This window comes from Camelus dromedarius, chromosome 11 (assembly GCF_036321535.1).
Source record: "Camelus dromedarius isolate mCamDro1 chromosome 11, mCamDro1.pat, whole genome shotgun sequence".
NCBI classification, from domain to species: domain Eukaryota; kingdom Metazoa; phylum Chordata; class Mammalia; order Artiodactyla; family Camelidae; genus Camelus; species Camelus dromedarius.
In genome coordinates this window covers 17,796,501-17,817,987 of record NC_087446.1, presented here as the reverse complement: position 1 = coordinate 17,817,987, position 21,487 = coordinate 17,796,501, and the positions used below count along the sequence as shown (strand labels likewise).

Genomic DNA, 21,487 nt, shown 5'->3' with positions numbered 1-21,487 from the left:
AACTCATACCAAAGACATGAATTGTATTTCACTACAGTATATTCTTTCTGTAAAGGGTGACAAATCTTGAGATGTGGAACCCCGAAAGGGCAAAAGACTATTTGCAAATTTGACAAGCTGGAGAGTAATAAGTCTTGTGTGTACAGAGCAACGACAGACATCATCTGTGTACATTATCATATCACAACCCTTGCTGCATGTTCCTCTGATATACCTCCACCCTGCCCATCAGATTTCTCATTTACAACCTCAGCTCCTTCCAAAAACCAATGACATAGCCACAAGCCAGCAAGAGCCAGTCCTTTGAAACCTCTGCACATATTCCAGAGGGTAACATACCCCCCCAACTCTTCCTATCCTCATTGATGGGAACTGTGGGTCTGTTTCTGAAACCACTGAGTAAGAAGCATTCAAAGGAATCAATGAAAAACCATACCATTAGCCTGATGCTAAGGAACAAGACACTAGGCATCGAAAAAATACTTAATATCCAAGTTCAATTCCAGATCAAGCAAGCCAGAAATCTCTGAGTGTGCAGTTCAGGTATTGGTATCTAAAAAAAAAAAAAAATTCTCTCCAGGTGACTTTAAAGCATAGACAGAGTTGAGGACCACGGGCTTAGCAAAATACAGAACCCTGAGGGCTGTTGCCCCCTAGGTAATATTATACCATTCCAAAATCCATGACCTTTCAGATTGAAATGTAAAATACTTCAAGTAGCATGAAACCTGGTGTGGCAATTTTTAAATATGGCCCCAAGTTCTTTAACACATCTCCCACTGAGAAGTAGGGTGTATGTCCTCACCTCTTGAATATGAGTGGATCTTTGACTGCTTCATTTTGGAAAGTATAGCAGAAGTGATGCTGTCTCAGTTCTGGGGCTACATCACAAAAGGCAGTGCAATTTCCCGTTTGTAGGCTGGGAGATTCATCTTGGAGCCCTGAGCCACCACGTAAGTCCAACCGACCTGAACGACTGTGCTATGAGGAAGACGAAGCACATAAGGGAGCCACATCTTCCTGATACACTAGCTGAGTTTCCAGCCACCATCGGCGTCAACTGAACAACTGAGAGACTGACAGACGACTTAAAAGTTCCGGGACTTGAAAACATCCATATAAATAAGTGTGTTGGAGTGCTGTCTCTGAATTTGTCCATCAAATATTCATTTTCCAGTTTTCCCTCCAAATCTCAGACCACTCTTGCTTTAAGCAGTCAATGAACTGATAAGTATCAGAAACTATAATATGTATAAAATATATATATTTAGTTTTTCTTGTTTTGAATAGATGTTACATTTGAATTGAAAAAGGTAAACAAAATACTCAGAAAATGCTAGGAAAAGGTCTGTAACATAAAACTGTCTAACTTCAAAGAAACAACCAATGTTATTTTGAAATATCAGACAAATGAACAGACTTTAATCATTGGAATATTGATCTAGAAGGCTGAACAGGGGTCCGCAAAAAAATGTGTATCTATGCCCTAATCCCTGGAACCTGTGAATGCTACCTTATTTGGAAAAAGTGTCTCAGAAGTCGTAATTAAGACTCTTGAGATGAGGTCATCCTAAATTATATACCGATGGGACCTAAATCCAATGACAAGTATCCTTATAAGAGGCAAACAGGGGAGATTAAATAGACAGAAGAAGAAGAGGCAATGTGACCAGCCAGGCAGAGATGTGAGTGAGGAACCCACAGATACGTCAAGGATTGCTTACGACCACCAACCTCAGAAGCTGGAAGAGGCAAGGAAAAGACTCCCCAGAGCACCAGAGGGAGTGAGGCCCTGCCAACAGCCAGCTTTTAGACTTTCAGCCTCCAGAATTGTGAGAGAATAAACCTCTGCTTTACCCACCAGTTCGTGTTAAACAGTTACAATAGTCACAGGAAATTAATAGAGTTGAAGAAAATTTTTTCTTCATCTAATTTTCTACTTTCACATAAGTGTAAAATTTAACAAATCACAATTTTACTTTTTATACTTATCTCCTTATGCTTCTACCTACAAGAGAGATTTCAGTTCAAAATATCTGGATTATTAACGTGTCAAATTTTTATTACTATTTTTCTTTATGTTTAATGTTTCCCGCACTTTTTTTTTTTTTTTGTCTTTTTAATGTATGACCTAGCAGTGATTTTTAGGCTGTATCTATCATCAATCTTAATAGAGCACAGATGAAGCACTTGACTAAGTGTTCTCATTTTTGCAGTTTGTTTAAATATTAAATGTTAAATATATTTGGGAGGTGAGCATGGAGCACATGGTACAGAAATAAGAAGAAGAATGATAGCCTTGGAATCAAGTATACTGTTTGTAGGGAAATGTCTGTAGACGTGCTTTAAAGAAAGTTGGCAAATTCCAATAACGAGACATCCTACAAAATAACTTACCAGGACTCCTCCACACTGTCGAGGTCATCAAAAATGAGGAAAGTCTGAGAAATTGTCACAGCCAAGAGGAGCCTAAGGAGACACAAGGACTCAATGTAATGCTGTTATCCTGGAACAGAAAAAAGGACAGTGTACAATAATCTCGGAAATCTGAATCAAGTAATGACTTGAGTTCAGAATAATATATCGATATTAGTTCACTAACTTTAACCAACGTACTGTGCAAAATATAAAGATGTTAATGAACAGGTGGAAACTGCGTGCCAGATACATGGATTCTGTCCTATCTCTTCAATTTTTCTGTAACTTTAAAACTATTCTTAACATTTGTTAAACACACACACACAGGGCTGTCTCTATCAACATTTCATATTCTAAGTAAAAAACTAAGGTTGAAGGAAGTGAAACATTTAATACAAATCAGCAATGTTGAGGAAATTTTCTCGACTGTTTCCCAGAACGCTAGTCCACATTGCAGTTACTTAATAAGACTAATTACCGACGACGTTCTGAAAAGGGGACACCACAAATAAACTTTCCTGGACTTGCAAAGAAAGAAAAAACAGCTGGTCCTGCCTGCAAACTAGTTACCAGGGCTAACTGGCGTGCCATCTGCTCGCGGCATGGAGTGGTAACCATGGTTCACGTGTCACACCAGCGTTCGTGTGAGGAAGTCTGCCCCAACAAGCCCGGACAACTCCGCTTCCGCGCAGGTTGCTGGGCGGAGGGGGTGGCGGCAGCAGCATCCAGGCTGTGTATATCGTTTTTCCAAACTCCATCTGCTTTGCCCTCCCCTGACTGTGCCCGCGGTCTCCCCGCGCGGCAAGCCGAGGGGACGGGAGCGGGTCTTTTTCGCATAACAAAAGGGCCCTCCTTCCCGTCCTCCTCCTCCTCCTCCTCCTCCCGCCGCCCCGCGCCGCCCCGCACCGCCCCCACCTTGGCTTCCCGCGGCCGCCCGGGCCCGCGTCCCCGGCAGGAATAGGCTCCCGGGCCCGAGGTTTCCAGGTACCCGGAAGGGGGAGGGGGCCGAGGCGGCAACAATTGGGCGGGTGAGGGCGAAACGCGCGCCCAGGAGCGCCAAGACTCCGAGGGGCGGCGAGCCCGGGCCGTGCCGCCGCGCGATTGGCCGGGGCCGCCCCGCCGGCCGCCGCTGATTGGTGGATTCTCAAATTCGGTCTCAAGGCGCCAGAGGAGGTGTTTTAGCGGGGACTGCGATCCGGGACTGCAGTCGCGCTCGGCGGGTCGGAGCGCTGGCGCTTCCCGGACGCCGCGGGGTCCCCGCCAGCGCAGGGCACTCGGAGCGGGGAACTGAGCGCCTCGCTTTCCCCGCCAGATGTCTCCGCCCGGCTGCTGATCACCTCTCCCAGCTGATCCCGCGCCGGTGTGGGATCGTGGAGGTCCCGGTGGAGGCAGGAAGCCTCCTTTGCAAAGCGGGAGTAAGTAGCGTGCGGCCCCAGCACCGGCGAGGAGGCGGGAATTGGGGGGAAAGGGCACCCTCCCGCCCCGGCTGCCAGCCTGCCACCCGTCCCCTCCCCGACTGGCGGGGAATCGAGGCTTTTCTGCCTCGGGACCCGGCGCGCGTGGGGTGTCTTGGCTCCAGCTCTCCCTCCAGCCGGGCAGTAGAGAGAACTTGCCGTTCTTCGGGATTTGGGGGTTTCACTGCAAGAGTTTATCCTTGGGGTCTGCTGGGAGGCCTGGGAAGGGGCTGCGCTAAGCGCTGGGTGGGTTTGGTCTAGCGATCAGATTTCCTTTCCCCCTGATTCAAAACCCCCTCAAAGCCGAATTCCTCCTAGTTCTTTGCGCCAAAATTAACTGACCTAGGAGACCCTGTACTTTCTGGCAGATTTGTCCTACACCTTCTTGACTTGGAATTTAATTTTGTCCTACTGCTTTTCATTAAAAAATTACTATTTTTGTCGAAGCTTTTTTTCTTCCCAAGTTTTCAGTAATTAATAAGCACACTTTAAGTGTTTGTGTTTGTTCATGTGCGTTTTAGAGAGCTAGGGCAGATACAAGCCTGGAAATTCCCAGGATGAGTTAGGGAGGGGAAGTTCATGTTCATGAGCGAGTAGTAGATATTTCTGTTGAAAGAGAAAATATCCAATTGTAAAATCATTTTCCCATATAATTATGCATTACAGATGGAGGTGAATTGTTTAACACTACACGATCTGATCAACCCCAGGCAGTCCAGACTAGATTTTGCAATTGAAGATGGGGAAAATGCACAAAAGGTAAGTGGACTTAAATACCTTAAGTCCTGTCATATTCAGGATGGTGATATCTATTTCAATTAAGTTTTCCAATGTGCCACTTGTATTTGTATTAATAATTAATTTTGGTGAACCTTATGAAACTATACTTTTTTTTCTAACGGAAGAGGCATCCAACTGTTGTTGAATTTCTCAGTCATTGTGCAGTGGAAAGAGGCTACATTGGATGTAATGTTGAAACCAATTTATATGAATCAAAAATATGCTGGACACTGCAATCAAAAGTTTGTAATACTCGTAGTGTTTGTAGTTTGTAATACAGCCACTCATAGTTGTCAGGAGTAGAGCTAGCTAATGCTGGGCAGAAATGTAAAGCCTCAGTTCCCAAGAAAACAGACTCTTTTACTATAAAAGCGGGATTATTAAAGTGCAGTGAAATGTTCTTTGTACCAATGAACCAGCTCTTAGAGGCTGCTCCATTCTCCCAAGAGCATGACCACTGCCTTCCATATAGGGAGAGAAAGCGGCTGAGCCCACCAACAGACACTTTGAATATTGTACAGTGCTACTGCTGGTTTTGCACTGAGCGCTCCCTTGAGGTTTTACACGCCTTGTGATTAGTAAGACAGTGGTGGTGTCTTGAAGAAACATTACAGAGTCAACCAGCCATAGTGATACGTAAGCGTCACCACCATACCCACATGGGCACAATGCTCGCGCCAGCCAGCGCCCTGCTGAAAAGGTCCAAGAGCTTGTTAGTAGAGAACATCTAAGCATTTCTAGGCAGAGGCAAGTAGATATGACAAACCTGGATTGAGAAACTGACTGTCTGTCTGAGCATAGCAGCTTCCTTAGGCACTGAATTTCTCTAGGTTCCTGGGCTTAATTCTGGGCTTACCATCCAACTGCCTGGTTGCGAGGCACCTGTTATATGGGCCTTTGAAGATTACTTGGCAACCATTAATTTTGGATAGGTGTGAAATTGTATGCTTTTTCATGTAGGGTTTTTTTTCCCCCTAGCATTCAATTTTTTATTTTTTTAGGAAAAGAAGTATACCAAAACGTTATCATTTTAAAGAGGACTTTTAAAGACTTCCCTATGCCACATGAGGGTGGCAATGTCCAGACTTTATATATTCAGAGTATTTTGTCTTTGGGAATTTCAGAGCAGAACTTTTTGTTTTCCTTTATAATTTGGGTGGGACAGCCTTGAAAGAATGGGTATACTTTTATATATAGGGCAAGTTTGTGTCCACCTCTTTTTTTCCAGGTCAATGACTTTTTAGCAGGTGCCTTCAACAAGGGTACTTCTCCTGCTCTGGTTAGCCCAGTGAGTGCTGTGCGCAGTTGAGTTTTTGTATTTTAGTGGGTACAGAGAAAACGGCTCTCATAGAGACTGGGAAAATGGTTAAAATGCCTGAAATAGAATACTTAAGCAGGGATTATTTCAGAGGTAGCCAGGGAAGAGAACAGTGTTCCTCACTAGGAGGGGCTTTTGCCTCTCTTTCCACGTTGTTGTGAAGTAAAGGAAGGGGGCTATCTAGGGATGGTGAGAGTGTGGAATTTGGAGTCAGAGAGATCTAGGTTTAATCTCCTGTTCTACCATTTATTAGCTATGTAACCTCGAATAAATAATATTTATTCAGTCTTTCAACAAATATTTATGTTCCAGGTGCTGGGAGTGTACACTGGTCTAATAAGTCTCCTAGCCTCTCTAAGCCTATTTTTTTCCTTCCATAAATTGGAAGTCATAAATAGCTCCTCCTGCTTGGGTGTCTGCAAAGCACCCAGCAACACATACTGCTCACAGCTTACTCAGTTGAACTGACAGCCCAAAGATGAATATGATGCAGGCCTGGCCCTTTGTTACCTGATAGACTTTCGGGGAGTCAGATGTAAAGCTTACCAACTACACTATGATTTAGTAAGTACTGCAGTAGGAATAGAACAGTGTCCCGGCAGAACAGAGAAGTAAGGAGGAAATGCATGGGGGGTCTAGAGAGAGTTGGCAAGCTTCACAGAGATGGTAATATCTGGGCTCAAGATGTTCAACCTACAAGGAAACAGGAGAGAGCAAAATGGACATTGGAGGCAGAGGAATCAACATGAAGTGTGGACGTTCAAGACATGTTCAAAGTTTCCAGAGTGGCCAGAAGTCTGTGGTGCTTCTGGAAACCCTCTGGGGGGGTGGGGGGTGCCTGGAACCATGTCCTGTAAGTTAGCTGGTGTTTAGAGAACTTATCTTTCTGGACTGTCTACACATTGGTCAAGTTCTGTAGGTACTATATTAAGCATGCAGCTTCCTGCCACTTGCAGAGAAACTTCTCTTTAAAACAAAGGAGTTTTCAACTTCATTACCCAATCTTACCGCACCCAGTTGTCAGATTATAAGCAAGACTCTCCTCTTAAGATGTCTATAGCGCATTTAAGAATGATATAAGTAGGAAAAGGGTGGTTGGGGATGAAGAGGTGAACAATAAGCCTGAGCTGTCGGGAAGGGCTTGTGAAGGAGATAACGCCTGAGCTAGGGCTTAAAGGAATGACTGCTGGGACTTGGGCAAGTGGAGAGGAAGGGAACTAGTAAAGAAGTAGAAATGAGGTTGGGACAACGTCTAGACATGGTGGGCATGGGTTTTCTTTAAAGGCCATTCATCTTTGCGGAGTGGTGAAGAAAGATGGTTAAGTTCAGACTTGAAGCATATAGTTGTACCTGTGTGATCACAGGTAAATAAATATGTGAAAGAGGCCGTTGGTGGTGGCCAGATTTGGGGATTCATGGAAGATCCTGGCTAGCAACAGACTTGGGAATTATCAACATACAGGGTGGCTCTAAAGCCTTGTATATGAGTGGGTGAGCTGCCCCAGAGAGCAACAGAGAGGCATGGAGGGCTGAGGTCTGTAAGATTGGAAAAGAGGAACCAGTGAAGGAGGCTGAGAAGGAACAGTCAGAAGTAGGAAGAGAACCAAGAGAGAAAGAGAGTGAGCTCAGAAGGACTGAGAGTTTTATGGAGCAAAGAGCAGTCAACAGTCTTAACCCCTGCAGTGAGGTCAAGTGGGACATTCTGCCATTGATTTGTCAACCGAGAGGTGACTTGTGTCAGAGCAGGCTGTGGTGGTGTGAGGGACCCCTGGAGGACGGGCAGGGGAAAGCCCTCAGGGTGGACTACTCATTTCTAGAAAGTGTGCTCTGGGGAGAAGGAGAGTGGTTAGTCAGTAGCTAGAAGGAGACGCTTCCTGACCTGCCTGTTCAGGTGTGATCCACTGCAGGGCAAGGCTGAAGAAAAGCGAGTGGACTGTTTGGGCAAAATGTGGGACCTGCAGGAGACGGAACTGGAAAAGAGGTCAGCACAGTATCACCAAGGGCCTTGAATAGACTGACGGCTATGTAGTATCTGAGGTGACAAGATCAAAGCTGTATCTAAGACAGAAGCAAGACTAGAACCAAGAGCTTTTAACCACGAAGCCCTTTCTGTGGCTGCTGGCAGCTTACAGCATAGTCCTAATGCTGATATAATTAATAGTAATAATAATGGTCATTTGTATAGCACTCACAGATTACAAACCGCTTCCTCCCTCATTATCTGAGCTGATGCACAGGTTACCTGCCACGGTGTGTTACTTCCATTTGTATACAGGAACCAGAGAAACTGTTTCCTGGGCACCTCTCCAGGCCCTCTCTAACTGAAGGGGTGATTTCCAGGGTGTTGCACTGGATTTCCTCGCAGGCAGATCTGATGGGGAGTTTGGCATGTGGGAGGTTTAGTTAGGAGTACCCTGGGGATCCCTGCCCGTTGAAGGGAAGGGAAGGCAGCAGAATTGGAGGGAGAGTCAGAGCTGCAGAAGTCTCAGTGGAAGTCTGCATTTACCTTGTGGGGAGATCTGGGATGACCCCTCGGAATAGTCCTGAGTCTGAGTCTGGGCGGGGGGGCTGGGCTTTTTACACGTCTGTGCTGCTTCCCCTAGCAGTTGAGGACAGTATCAGCCTCTCGGGAAGGGGCATCATCCGGCTGAGTCAGCCCTCTTCGGCCAAAGCATGAAGACGTGTACTGTTGGCCTTCCTTCCGGCAGCTGGGGGAATGAGTCAATCATTCCTGAAGAGAGCCAGGTGCATTCCAGTGTCCACCACACGGCTGGGCAGCCTTGCGGGAAAGCCTTATAGATACTTCCAACCTGAACCCCTTAGTTTATAGATCCAGAAACGTCAGCCCAGACAGAATGAACAATTTGCCCAGTACCAAAAAGATATAGAGCTGAGACCAAAACCAGGTTTCCGAATGCTCATTTGAATCCCCTTTCCACTGCCTTCTACAGTGTCAGGATAGCAGGATAGACAGATAGATGGAGCAGGATGTGATTAGATTACAGCTGACTTTCTGCCCACCTGAGATCTCAGAAAACAATTTGCTTGGCACTTTTTTTCTTTTGATGTAGAGGTGTGATACAGTCATAAACCTACCACATGACCTAATTCCCCTCCTACTTTAAGTGTTACTTAGATTGTAGTGAAAATATATCAAAGCGGTGGGGGAGGGTATAGCTCAGTGGCAGAGCACATGCCTAGCATGCATGAGGTCCTAGGATCAATCCCCAGTACTTCCATTAAAAATTTTAAATATATATATTTATTTATTTATCAAAGTGCTAGAGGAAATAATCCATCTGAATTGCTCCTCTAGGGGAAAAAGTGGGAGCTCATTGTTCCTGGGAGGACAGGTACCACGGAGGCAGTAGAGAAGGGTGAATCTCTGCATCTTCTTAAACCTGGGCCACACACTCTACCATGGGAATATCGTTTGGAATAGATAATCAAGGCACAGTATTCCTTAAGACCCTGTGAGGGACAAGGCATTGTGCCAAAATTTGTGAGGGATGAGAGCTGTGGAACTCACTCCCTGACCTCCAGAAGTGCACAGTCTCTTAACAAGACAAGACACACGCCCAGGAAGTGAAATAGTGATATGATGTGCTATGTTATGTTAGCTCCGAGTGCCAGGATGGATGGTAATAAAGAAGGGGAAGGGGGGAAGAGAACAGCTAAGTTTTATTGAGTGCTCACTGTATGCCAGGAACTCTTCTCATAACTCTTGAGGCTGGTGTTTTTATGAATTTCATTTTCAGTGGAGAGAATTAAAGCACAGTGCGGAGGAAGAAATTGTCCGCGCTCGCCCTGCGGCTAAGAAGCGGAGGCAGGTGAGCTGGCCCTCATGGCCTTCGTGCAGAGCTGCCTCGGCCCGCTGGGTACCTTTTGTTGGAACTGCGAGAAAGCTAACTTCCAATTCACACCCAGGACAAGCTTCTTGCTAGATGCAGAATTTCAGAAACTTCTGCTATCAGCTGTTTCTTGCATACCAATTGCTATTTTTTTTAAGTTTCAATGTCATTTCTTACTGACGCATAGAGTCCGTTTACAATGTTGTGTCAATTTCTGGTGTACAACATAATGTTTCAGGCATACATGTACAAACATATATTCCTTTTCATATTCTTTTTCATTATAGGTTATTACAAGATACCGAATATAGTTCCCTGTGCTATACAGTATGAACTTGTTGTTTATGTATTATATGTGTTAGTTAGCATCTGCAAATCTCGAACTCCTGATTTATCCCTTCCCACCCTCTTTCCCCCTTGGTGACTATGAGTTTCTTTTCTATGCCTGTGAGTCTGTTTCTGTTTTGTAAATTAGTTCATCTGTGTCTTTTTTTAATTTTTTTTTTTTAGATTCCACATATGAGTGATATCATATAGTATTTTTCTACCAATGACTTTTATACTTAATGAGGTTGCATATGACCTGAGGCAAGGCACCCTCCGTGGGCCTCAGTTTCTTTTTTTTTTTTTTTTTTTTTTGGTGGGAGGAGGTAATTAGGTTTATTCATTTATTTATTTTTAGAGGAAGTACTGGGGATTGAACCTAGGACCTCATGCATGCTAAGCATGCGCTCTATCACTTGAGCTAAATCCTCCTGTACCTCAGTTTCTTCATCTGTAGGCTAGAAAAATAATTGGATGAAGAGTTAATAGGTGTAAAATACACAGAACAGGTACTATGTGTAGCACATGGTCAACACTCAGTACTTCCTCTTGTAGAAGACTTCATCAGAGTTGCACACTCGCAGGGACTTAAGAGACGTGAGCAGCTGCACTGCCCCAGGCGAGATGCCTACAGCTGCAGTGGCATGAGAAATTGTCACCCCCCAAATCTCCACTCCCTCCCTATTACGCCAGGACAGAACCTCACCGTGGCTGGCTGGCAGCTTTGGATCCACAAAACAAGAGTCAGCCTGCTAACACAAACTCCAGTTTCTCCCAAACAGTTCTTTTTCCCTCTTCACATCTTGCTCATTTGTAGGAAAGTACTTGTTTTAAACCACTGCTCAGCCAAAATCCAAGCATGCATAAGCTGTAGAGTGATACTATGTGTGCAGGAAAGGGAGTGACAAATATTTAACTCATCCACCTTCATAATTATGTAAGGCACTATTGCCTGGAGGTGAACTTAACTTTGGGAAGAGCAGAAGCTTTCTGGTTTTAAATGGCAAAAACTCATTTAAGGGGAAAGAAATTTGTTTTAGTAATTTAGTCATTCCAAATGTAAAGTCTGTATACTCAGTCCTTTTGGCTTAATGGATTAATGGACCCATCGTTAACTTTTCCTTACAATTATCTGAGACAGTCTACTCAAAGGGTGGTCAGGGGCAGGTGCTAGTCCACGAACTATTACCAAGCAGCAAAAAATTAAGAACAGGATTTGAGAGTTTAGCACTTAGAAACCTCTACAGAAATTTGACCTTCCCCCTGTGACATCTAAGCCTGCGATCAGTGGTCTCTTCTTGTCGAACAAGCTGTAGGTCAGGGTGAATGGCAAACTCAAGTTGAAAGTCACATGTGATTGGAGTTGCATGAGCCCTAGGAAGTAAGATCATGTATCAGTCTGTGGGAGTTTAGAAATAAAAAACCCTGGTCCTTCACCATGGATAGTTTGAGCAGCACTGCTCTGGGGGAGTGACATCCAACAGCTAGTTGGTTTGAAATCTGGCTTTTTGTTGGATACTCTTCCATTCATTGGTCCTGCTAATTCCTATATTAGCACTGGTGAACCTTGAACAAAAGCTTAATTGCTCTTCACTAGTTAGTGCAAACCTGTAAATAGCGCTTTAAAAAATACGTCACTCAGAAGCAATATGGACTCAATCCACATTTGCCCTTATTGTCATCCCCGACTAGTACAAGCATGCACCACGGACAGATATCCTCGTGACTTCTTTCACAGAGATGCCATGAAAAATATGTTTCAAAGGAGTAGCACATCATAATTGTTTTCTCATTGGAGCCACGCTTTGATTCCCACGAATCCTTCTATTTTCATGAGTCCTATCCTGATATTTTTTCAGCCCTGAACATATGGTCTGTTTGTATTTTCACGTCTTAGTGAGTGATGGGAACAAAGTGTACTCTTAGCTGATACCTGCCCTTCCTCGTTTTTGCTAAAAGGTCTTTTTATTTAAATAGGAAAACATATTTGTGGATCGCTCAAGGATGGCCCCCAAGACGCCAATAAAAAATGAACCAATTGACTTATCGAAGCAAAAGATCTTCACTCCAGAAAGAAATCCCATTACCCCAGTTAAGCTCGTGGACCGACAGCAGGCGGAACCGTGGACGCCCACAGCTAACCTGAAGATACTCATCAGTGCTGCCAGCCCGGACATCAGAGACCGAGAGAAGAAAAAGGGGCTGTTCAGGCCCATTGAGAACAAGGACGATGTGTTTACAGACTCCCTGCAGGTAAAGAGGCTGTGCTCCTAAGGCTGTTCATAGAATTTTAACATTTTTAGTTGACTATTAAAAACTCATACAATTCTCAACTTTTTGGTTACTATTGAGTCAAAAGCAGTACTCGACTTAATCTTTTTATTTATTTACAAGTGAAATGGAATTCTCATCCTCTGTTTCATTTTTCATAATGAATGCTCTCTTTTCTTCCATGTTGATACTCTCTTGACCAGCATACATTTTTAAATGATACATTTTTTTAAGCAATGATATTTAATAATTTTGATGTAACGAAAAATTTGGATTTTTTTAACTCTGCCATGAATTATAATTCTTGCTCCAATTTTAAGGGTAATAGTAACCTACAGATTTTTGAGTTGGGAAATTTTGTGATTCTCAAGTATGTTCAGTTCATTGGTTTGGGGCTTTATGGTTAAGTCATCTTTAAATTAGCTGTCCTGTAGGGAACCAGGCCTACTGAATAAGTAGCATATCTATACTTTTTTGTTTAAAAAATCAGTGGTCAATAATTTTCACTCCCCCATCGAACTCTTTCCCAGACTTGCTAACAAAAGTCACTCACAGATCAGAGTGTTGTCTCCCATTTTTTTCTCCTCTTGGCAGATTTTTTAAGCTATAAAAATGACCAAAATGAAGGAATTGGGAAGGAAGATTTAAAAAGTCCCAAATTACAACTTGAAATCAATAGAACAAAATGAACTGAATCTTCTACACACTTCATTGTGGTGATAGAACCAACAGACTCTTTCATGTAACTAAATACAAATCATAGTTTTAAGAGTAGTTCCTATGTGCTTAAAGCCAAAAATATTTCAGTTTGTCTTTTAAGTCTGGACTGTTCTTTGGCTTTTTGTCCATTTTATATTTGATGTGGAATGCATAAGGGGGCTTTGTTTCAGAGGCCCTGGGTTTAAATCACTACCCAGGTGAGTGGGGGGAATCACTGAAGGTCTCTGCACCTCAGTTTACTTATCTGGAAAAAGGGGTCGTGGTACCTGCCCTAGTTCCATGAGGGCAATAAGAATTACATAACATTAAGTATGCTTTTTGCATCAAAGGTATATAAATATTAGTTGTTTTTTTCACTTTCTTGACAAAATAACAAAGTGAATATCACGCAATAGGAATTGTTAGTGACTTCTTTCACGAGAGAACACTGTTGGTATCTTACTTTAATAGAACTAGTTGTTTATTTGCCCCTAAAACAAGTAAATTGTTGTTTTTCTACCCTAGATTTATTGGGAGATTTTTAACTGATCAGTCATTAGAATTGTTCCCTGTGACTGGGAAGTAAATGCCTAAAATTTGAGTGGCTTTAAAACAATGTTTTAATATCTTTTTTAAATGAATTCTTCATTACCTTTTGCTGGACTGGTCATATAAAATCTACTTATGTATGTAATATCTTTAATACTCTTGAATTTGCCCCCCAACCCAAAAACCAGAGTAATACTCAATTTATATTTACTTCTCCCACAAGGTAACCTCTCCACAATGTGTATTTATTATTTCATTGCCTACTACAATTTCCATTTTGTATAAGAGACTTAAGCATCCACAGATTGTGATGTCAATGGCAGGGGTGGTCCTGGAACCAATTTCTTGTGGATACTAAGGGATGACCATAGTATGTACTCTTCTGGGACTTGCCTTTTCAATCAACACACACCTTTAAGATGCATCTGTGTTCTTGCATGTAGCTATAGTTTTCTCATTTTCATTGCTGTATGATATTCTATTACATGAATATACCACGACTTTTTTATCCATTTTCCAGTTTGTAGCCATTTGGGTTGTTTCCAGTTTGGACTAAGAAGAACTACAGTTGTGTTGAAGCTATTGAGATAATCATGTTGCTTTTCTCCTTGAATATGTTCATGGAAAAATCTTTTACTTTCCTGGGGCTTGAATTGAGCTTTTTTTAAAAGTGGGCTAGTAAGACAAGGGTACTAGTTTAATGTACTTAGAATAAGAAAGAAAAAGGAATAATAAGATTTAGCCGCCCTTGTTCAGTTCCATCCACCCTTGGTCCATTGTGAAAAATAAGATTTTGGTGACACTGCAGACTGGTACATCTCAGACTTCCATGTTAAGAGGACTTAACGCAGGATCTTAGGAAAAGATAGGCTCTGATACACCTGGTCTGAGATGAAGCCTGAGGTTTTACATCTCTTAACGTGCTCCCAGTGGTGCTGATCTCCAGTGTAATGAACACACTAGGAGCACAGGTGTAACAGCCTACAAATGACCGCATTGTTCATTCATTTTTTAATTTAACCCCTAGACTCGGCCTCAGATTGCCAAAGAGGAAAGGTTCAGTTCAGAGAAAGCAGTAGGTAAAATGTTAAGAAAATTGGATTAGGAAATGTATTTTTACCGGGATCTAGGACAGTACAGATGGGGATACTGCCCTCAACTCGCCAGTACCACCCACCGCAGTTTCTCCACTGGGATGTTAACAGTGACATCTCCCCCCTCCCTTCTGTCTGCTTTCTGTAGCTTGATGTCCTTGGGGACAGTGCTGTGGACGAATTTGAAAAGCAAAGGCCAAGCAGGAAACAGAAAAGCTTAGGACTCCTGTGCCAGAAGTTTCTAGCTCGCTATCCAAGTTATCCACTGTCAACTGAGAAAACTACCATCTCCTTAGATGAAGTTGCTGTCAGTCTCGGTATGTATCACCAGATCCCCTGGAGGCCTGTCTCCAGTTACAGCGGGAAACCGATTTCCTCTGGCAGGCCAAAGTCTCCAGATCGCCTCCTCTATTAAGTAAAGAGGGGCCCCCCTAAAAGAGTCAGGACAGAGGAGCAGGTAGAGCTTTCTTCTGTTATCATAATGTTTCTCATCATTATGCACAGAATTCCAGGGAGCCTCTACGCCTGGAGGTCAGACAAAAGTTTGGTTTTCCTAACCTTGAAATTTTTTTTTACAAAAGACTCACATTACAATTGAATATCTAGTATCTTAATTCCACCCTATTTAAATAGACTAAAAAGACATTTAGAAATATCCTGCATTTTTTAAAAGCAAGATAGAGTTCAGAACTGGTGTTATTTCTGTTATAAAGCAAGGGCATTATATTTGAAGCCCTCCACTGTGATATTCACAGCAAGTCTGCCAAACTAGAAAGAGCACATCTGGATATAACTCAGACAACTAAGCCTTATAACAAAGAGGAATACGTGGATTCACATGGATTCACATGGCGTGGGTGGGTGGAATGAGCAAGGGTGTCCAGGCTATAAATACGTATACAGCTGATTCAGAACAGAGACCCCTGGTGGACACGGACTGCAATTGGTTTCAGGATGAACATACTGTTGACAATCAGTAAATAAGGAGAAATCATGATGATTTCAAGGTGACAGTGTCCCCTTAAGAAACAAGGAGGGTTTACATAAAGGGGGAAAAAAGTCTCGAAGAAATCAGCCCAATAGGCTTTGTGATAGATTACGTTTTTAGTTTGTTTATTAGTTCTGTATCTTCCCATAGCCCAGAGAATGTGACTCAGTAGATGACTGTCAACCTGAATTATTCAAACTGATGGCTAAAAAGATTTTATTTGCTGGAAATTGAAATAATGAGGATCTAATGTATTATGATAGGAAGACCACAGGCTGGACTTCGGGTCAGAGAGAGCTGGATTTGAAGCCCAGCTATCTAACTTATAAGCTTTAAAAAGTTATTAATCTTTTCTCATCCAGACCATAGGGACTATAGCACCTACCGTACAGAAACTTAGCAAAACTGGGGACAATGTCCGTAACGTGCCCGACTCAGGGCCTGTCATGGGTAACTCTTCTGCTATGTGGCATGGTTTCTGCTCAGCTTTTATTAGAGGCACCCTCCCCCATCCCCATCCTGTCAACCTCTACAGCTAGGAAGAGGGAGCAGAGGGCTTGGACGGGGGAGCCGTTTTGGAACCCAGAAGTAGAATACAGCATTTTGTCATCGGTGGCAATGAAACAAGAAGGGGAAGCGAGCCAGCTGGACAGAGGCTTGGTATAGACACAGTGGAGGCACAGCGTCCTGGAAACTAGCCTTAAGAGGATGAAGGTGAAACATCAGATCATATAATCTTTCTCATTGGGGTTTATGAAGCCAACTTCCTGCATATACGCAGCCTTCATCAAGAGGCCTTGCACTGATGTCAGTGCAGAAGACAGAAGATGAGATGCGGGAAGGCTACATTACAGGTCCCTGGGAGGGCAGGAGCCTATTCTCATATGGGCTGTAGATCCCCGCATTATAACCGCCCAGGGCAGAACTCCAAGGATTTTTGCAGCAGCTTCCTATCTCATGATTACCCAGAAATGCCAGATGAACCTGCCATCTCTCTTCATGTAAGATCAAAAAACAAGCTATTTCAGGGGTGACTATCTCAGGATTAAGTCTGAACTCCCTGCTACATTTCAGGTCACAAGCTATAAGCCACATTTTAACCATGGCTGTGCAGAGCATTCAAATTGCACGTTTTCCAGCTTCTGGTCTCATGTAGATTTGATACTGATATTGTAGGTAAGAAGTTCAAAGAACTGGGAGTGACTTTAGTAAGTGGAAAATTACACAACCTAGGAAACTTATTGGGCTGAGATGTTCTTGGTAAGTTCAGTCGGGGCACAAGGGAAGCATGGTAACAAAGGCTCGTAGGTATAACTAACGCCATAACTAGGACTAACAGGATTGTGCTGAATACAAAAGAAAAAGAAGGCTGAATGCCAGGGAAAACCTTCCTGAGCAGGCAAGCCCCAGAGTAACCTACAGGTCACGAGACCTGTGAAATGGAACTTTTTAGTGCACCCAGCAGGTGGATGGTTATACTCAGTATGGTTATACTCAGTCCGGGTTGCAAAGGTGAGTGAGTGACTATTCAGGCCAATAGCTACACAGTGGCTGCTGCCAGCGCCGCCTACTAAACACCCATTGTGCATATCAGGCATCATCTTACTCTCCAAGTGGTCTGAATCTTCCTTTATTGCTTATCTGTTATTTCTTCCTTTCTTGGGGTGTCCAGCCACTAGATGGAGACTCAACAGCTTGTATCAAATACAAAATAGCACAACAGCCAGGCAGATGGCTGGCCCTGGGGTGTCTCAGTTGCATTCACATGACATCTCTAATGGGAAGGTTTATAGAATGTTACGCTCTAAACAAGACGTGTTAATATATGAAAACAGACTGGAATAAGGAACCAGGCGGATCTGGACAAGGGGCCGCTGACTGCTCCTGCCAGCACCTTCCAGCCGGCATTTGGCACCGCAAAAGCCTGAGCTTTTGAGGGTGAAGAGCCTTTCACGGTCATGAGCCGAAATGTCCTGATGGACTGCAAAATGCCCCTTCATGCATGTGACAGAACCTCCTCTCAGCTCCACAGTTTTCACTGTAATTTGGTCTATTTCTCATGTTAAATCTTTGAAGGGCCAAGAGCTGCCCTGATTATATAACAGCTCCTGGCAAATGAAGAGAAAGGAGGCATTTTTGTAGCTGGGCCAGTTTTCTGGGAGATGCCTGGAGGCTTCTGTTACAGATACTTAGACAAGAGCAAAAGGAGCCAGTGGGTTCCAAAAGCCTACAGGCCAGCCTGTTGCATAACAGGATGAGACACAGATGGGAGACCTTAAAAATCTGCTTCTACCGTCACCTCTTCTGTTAGTAGGGATTTTAGGTGTCCAATACCACGCAGGAAGTATCTAAAAATAATACACAAACAGTAGATAAATTAACACCTATCGTGAACCCTTATAAGTGTACGGTCACATGTAATCCTCATCACTTTATGAGATAAATACTAAGGCACCGAATGATTAAAGAACTTCGCAGGCTCACCCAACTGCTCAGGGATAATGCAGGAATTCAAATCCAGGCAGTCTGACCCTGAAGCCCCTACACTTAACCACTGTAAATATTTTTAGTAAATTAAATGGACTGCTCACAATCCTAGCTATTTGGGGAACGTTGGGAAAGTGGATAGGGAATTGATGAACTTGACGGTCGGCCTGTGCTAGTTTCTCCGCGCTTTACCGGTGGGCTGTTTGGTGGGATGTGGTGGACGGGAGCCCAAGGTGACTTGTCAGTAGCTGTGATGAGCAGGGGGAGACTCGTCTGTGGCTCCAGCCCTGGAAATAGCTTCCTCCAGCAACTTGAGAAGCGGGTGCCCAAGCTCTTGACTCCTGAGTTTCCAGGGCAAAATCAGAAACAGTATTTACTATCTGTTTTCCTCACTGGCCATTAAGAGAATTAACAAGGTAATTTTTTTCACATCATTCAAACTCCAGGAAAGGCTAGGATTGTCCAATAACAAGATAACAGTTACTGGGCACAGTTTTAGATATAATTCCTGTGTAATTAGGAATACACGTCAGAATCAACCGTCCAGCATTCATCAGGCACTCATTCCTGTGATGTGTGTTGCTCAGTCCAGTCAGCTTTAGCACGCTGAAATGTTTATGTGGTTTGCCCAACGGATCCAAAGAAGAGTTGCCCTACTATTTATGTAATAGAGATGGACCTATCACTCATCTCAGGGTGGATGTTTATCCCAATCCTATCGAGAGTTGAATCCCAAGAAGGAAAAAGAAACACAATTTTTGTTGGCTTGCATTCTTACAGGGTGAATTTGTTGAGCATTCAGATGTGCTGGGCAAAGGATCCTACAAAATCGTTCACAGACAAGGCTTAGGCCCTCGAGAAACGTGGACTCAGACATGTTCATTGGCATGATGATGGCTGGCTTCTGTTTCTCAAACAGGCGTTGAAAGGAGGCGCATTTATGACATTGTCAACGTGCTGGAGTCTCTGCGTCTGGTCAGCCGGGTGGCCAAGAACCAGTATGGCTGGCACGGCCGGCACAGCCTGCCACGCACCCTGCGGGACCTCCAAAGACTAGGAGAGGAGCAGAAGTATGAAGAGCAGATGGCCCACCTCCAGCAGAAAGAGCTAGACCTGATGGATTATAAATTTGGAGAACAGAAGAAAGACGGCTGTCCAGACTCCCAAGACCATCAGTTACTGGACTTCTCTGAACCGGACTATCCCTCCTGTAAGTCCACTGTAGCCACCAGAGTAACGGCAGAGGGGGTGATGGTCTCTTCCGAGAGATTCCCTGGTGAGGGGGGAAGGGCCAGACCGACAACCCCGGAGGGAGGGGTCCTCTCATTCTGTCTGCTGAGGACAGGGAGGCGGACGGCTTCGCGCCTGGGCTGCCCGCACGACCTCACTCAAAGCCCGTCTGGTGGCAGTTCACTTGGTACTGGGTGTGTGTGGACTGTCAGTCACCAACAGAGTTCCCAGGTCAGATTGACAGCCCCGTGCTGATGCCTACTTGTGGGCCTTTCGGGAAAATTTACTTGGAAAGAATGTGTCTTTTCCCAGGGTTCTATTTTTAAAATTATGTATTGGAGTAGATGACTTAGAGAAGAACCCCATTAGCACAAAATGCTGATTAGAAAGATAGCCAACCTGCTTTCACTGGAGCAGATTTTTGTTTTTCGTTTATATCACATTGCTCTTCCCCTCTCAGCTCAGTCATGCTGTTTCTCCTTCAACCTCTGATCTTCATTCTCCCCCTGCTCCTCATTGCTAAGATGATAAAGAGCAAGTATCCCCCACATTTCACGTGCAAATGTTAAGAAACAGGAGAGGAATAGCTGGCTTGGTTTCCACTCCATTGACGGCCTTTTAATTCCACCCCGTGAACCGGCTCTCCTAATAACCAGAGGAGACAGTCGTCTACCAGGGATGGTTTGCCATCTGTGGCAACACACGTCTCGTCCGTGTCTCCTATTTCCTTATTGTTTATTTCTTCGCTTATTTCTGAAAAGCAGTGGAAGAGGTGGGCACTACTAGGTAGATAGACTCGGGTGCATTCTAGCTTTTGTGGGCTCAGAGAAACCAAATTGGGGTCCTTGCCTTGGAGGGAACAGTTGATGTTCTGGAAAAAGTTCCTGATCCCTACCCTACCCTTTTATCCTTCAACTTTAATCTTTTCCAAAAGTTGCTTCAGGAAAACTATCTCATCGATTCAAGTCTAAGAAGTATGAGTATAAGGCATTTCAGGACATATACCTACTATCAAGTAATTTTATGACCCACAAGAAAATCCGTCTTCTTTCTTTCTGAACCATCCTTTTGGGATGTTTGTCCAGTAGGCTTCTGCTGATCCCTGAAACAAGAGTCACCTTTCTGCCTGCTGGTAGAGTTAGGTGGTTCTGGCAAATGTTAAGAACAGTCTTTCTTGGGGTAAATTACATGTTTGATGCTTTGATTTCATTCCCTTTGTAGCATCTGCAAACAGTAGAAAGGACAAATCTCTTAGAATCATGAGCCAGAAGTTTGTCATGCTCTTCCTAGTCTCCAAAACGAAGATTGTTACTCTTGATGTGGCTGCCAAAATACTGATAGAGGAAAGCCAAGATACGCCGGACCACAGTAAATTTAAAAGTAAGCATCTTCACCTAAATCCATTTATCCGCACAGCAAGGGTGGAATTTCCCAGTTCGCTATTTTCTGCCTCTGAGATTGAAAAAATTACTTTTTTTTGAGAAGTGCACTCCTTCCTACCTTCACAAGGGTTCCTGGAGCTGTGACAGGTAAGGCAGTCACATACTAGGATTCCTGTGAAAGTTTTGTGCGACGCCATTTCCTTGGCAGAGTGGATGGTGGATGCAGAACAGCGTCCCACGCACGCAGGTCAGGGAGGGTGTGCGAGGCTTTGCATTTCTCGTTAGTGTCACTGCATCCAAGACGGAATGTCTGAGTTTTCTTTCCCTTTTTTCCCTGCCCCCTGCATTCTCTTCTGATGGGTGGACATGAAAGTTGTCTACAGGTAAGAACCAGAGGAATGCGCAGGGTAGGGTAGGGGTGGTGGGTCGCGGTTGCCGGACAAGGAGACTGCAAGTTTCATTCACACCCAGTGCATCTTCCTTTTCCATCAAGCCTGGGTCCTGAGCCAGGGGCCCTTGGCTGCTGGTAGCTCTTTCAAGCCCTGGGAAACCATCAGCTCAACATTCTCTAGCCTTTTTTTTGTTAGTTTCCAGCTAGCAGTGTAGCTGCTCTGTGGGAGAAATGACTGGGTAAAATCCAGC

At 43.9% G+C, this 21,487-nt stretch overlaps 1 protein-coding gene and 1 long non-coding RNA gene across 2 annotated transcripts in view; one reads left to right on the top strand and one right to left on the bottom strand.

The window, feature by feature from the left end:
- The window catches only part of LOC116156465 (uncharacterized), a 196,652-nt gene extending 193,257 nt beyond the window's left edge, over window positions 1-3,395 (bottom strand). Inside the window, exons 1-2 of the long non-coding RNA XR_004140296.2 lie at window positions 3,334-3,395; window positions 2,398-2,469 (exon numbers count right to left, since the gene is read on the bottom strand). This is a non-coding gene — a long non-coding RNA (uncharacterized LOC116156465). The remainder of the gene's footprint in view (window positions 1-2,397; window positions 2,470-3,333) is intronic.
- A 165-nt stretch (window positions 3,396-3,560) lies between these two features.
- E2F7 (E2F transcription factor 7) overlaps window positions 3,561-21,487 on the top strand; it is a 34,235-nt gene continuing 16,308 nt past the window's right edge. Inside the window, exons 1-6 of the mRNA XM_010988186.3 lie at window positions 3,561-3,833; window positions 4,539-4,631; window positions 12,123-12,398; window positions 14,907-15,075; window positions 19,153-19,443; window positions 20,685-20,843. Coding sequence (XP_010986488.2) covers window positions 4,539-4,631; window positions 12,123-12,398; window positions 14,907-15,075; window positions 19,153-19,443; window positions 20,685-20,843 — 988 coding nt within the window. The 5' untranslated portion in view covers window positions 3,561-3,833. The remainder of the gene's footprint in view (window positions 3,834-4,538; window positions 4,632-12,122; window positions 12,399-14,906; window positions 15,076-19,152; window positions 19,444-20,684; window positions 20,844-21,487) is intronic.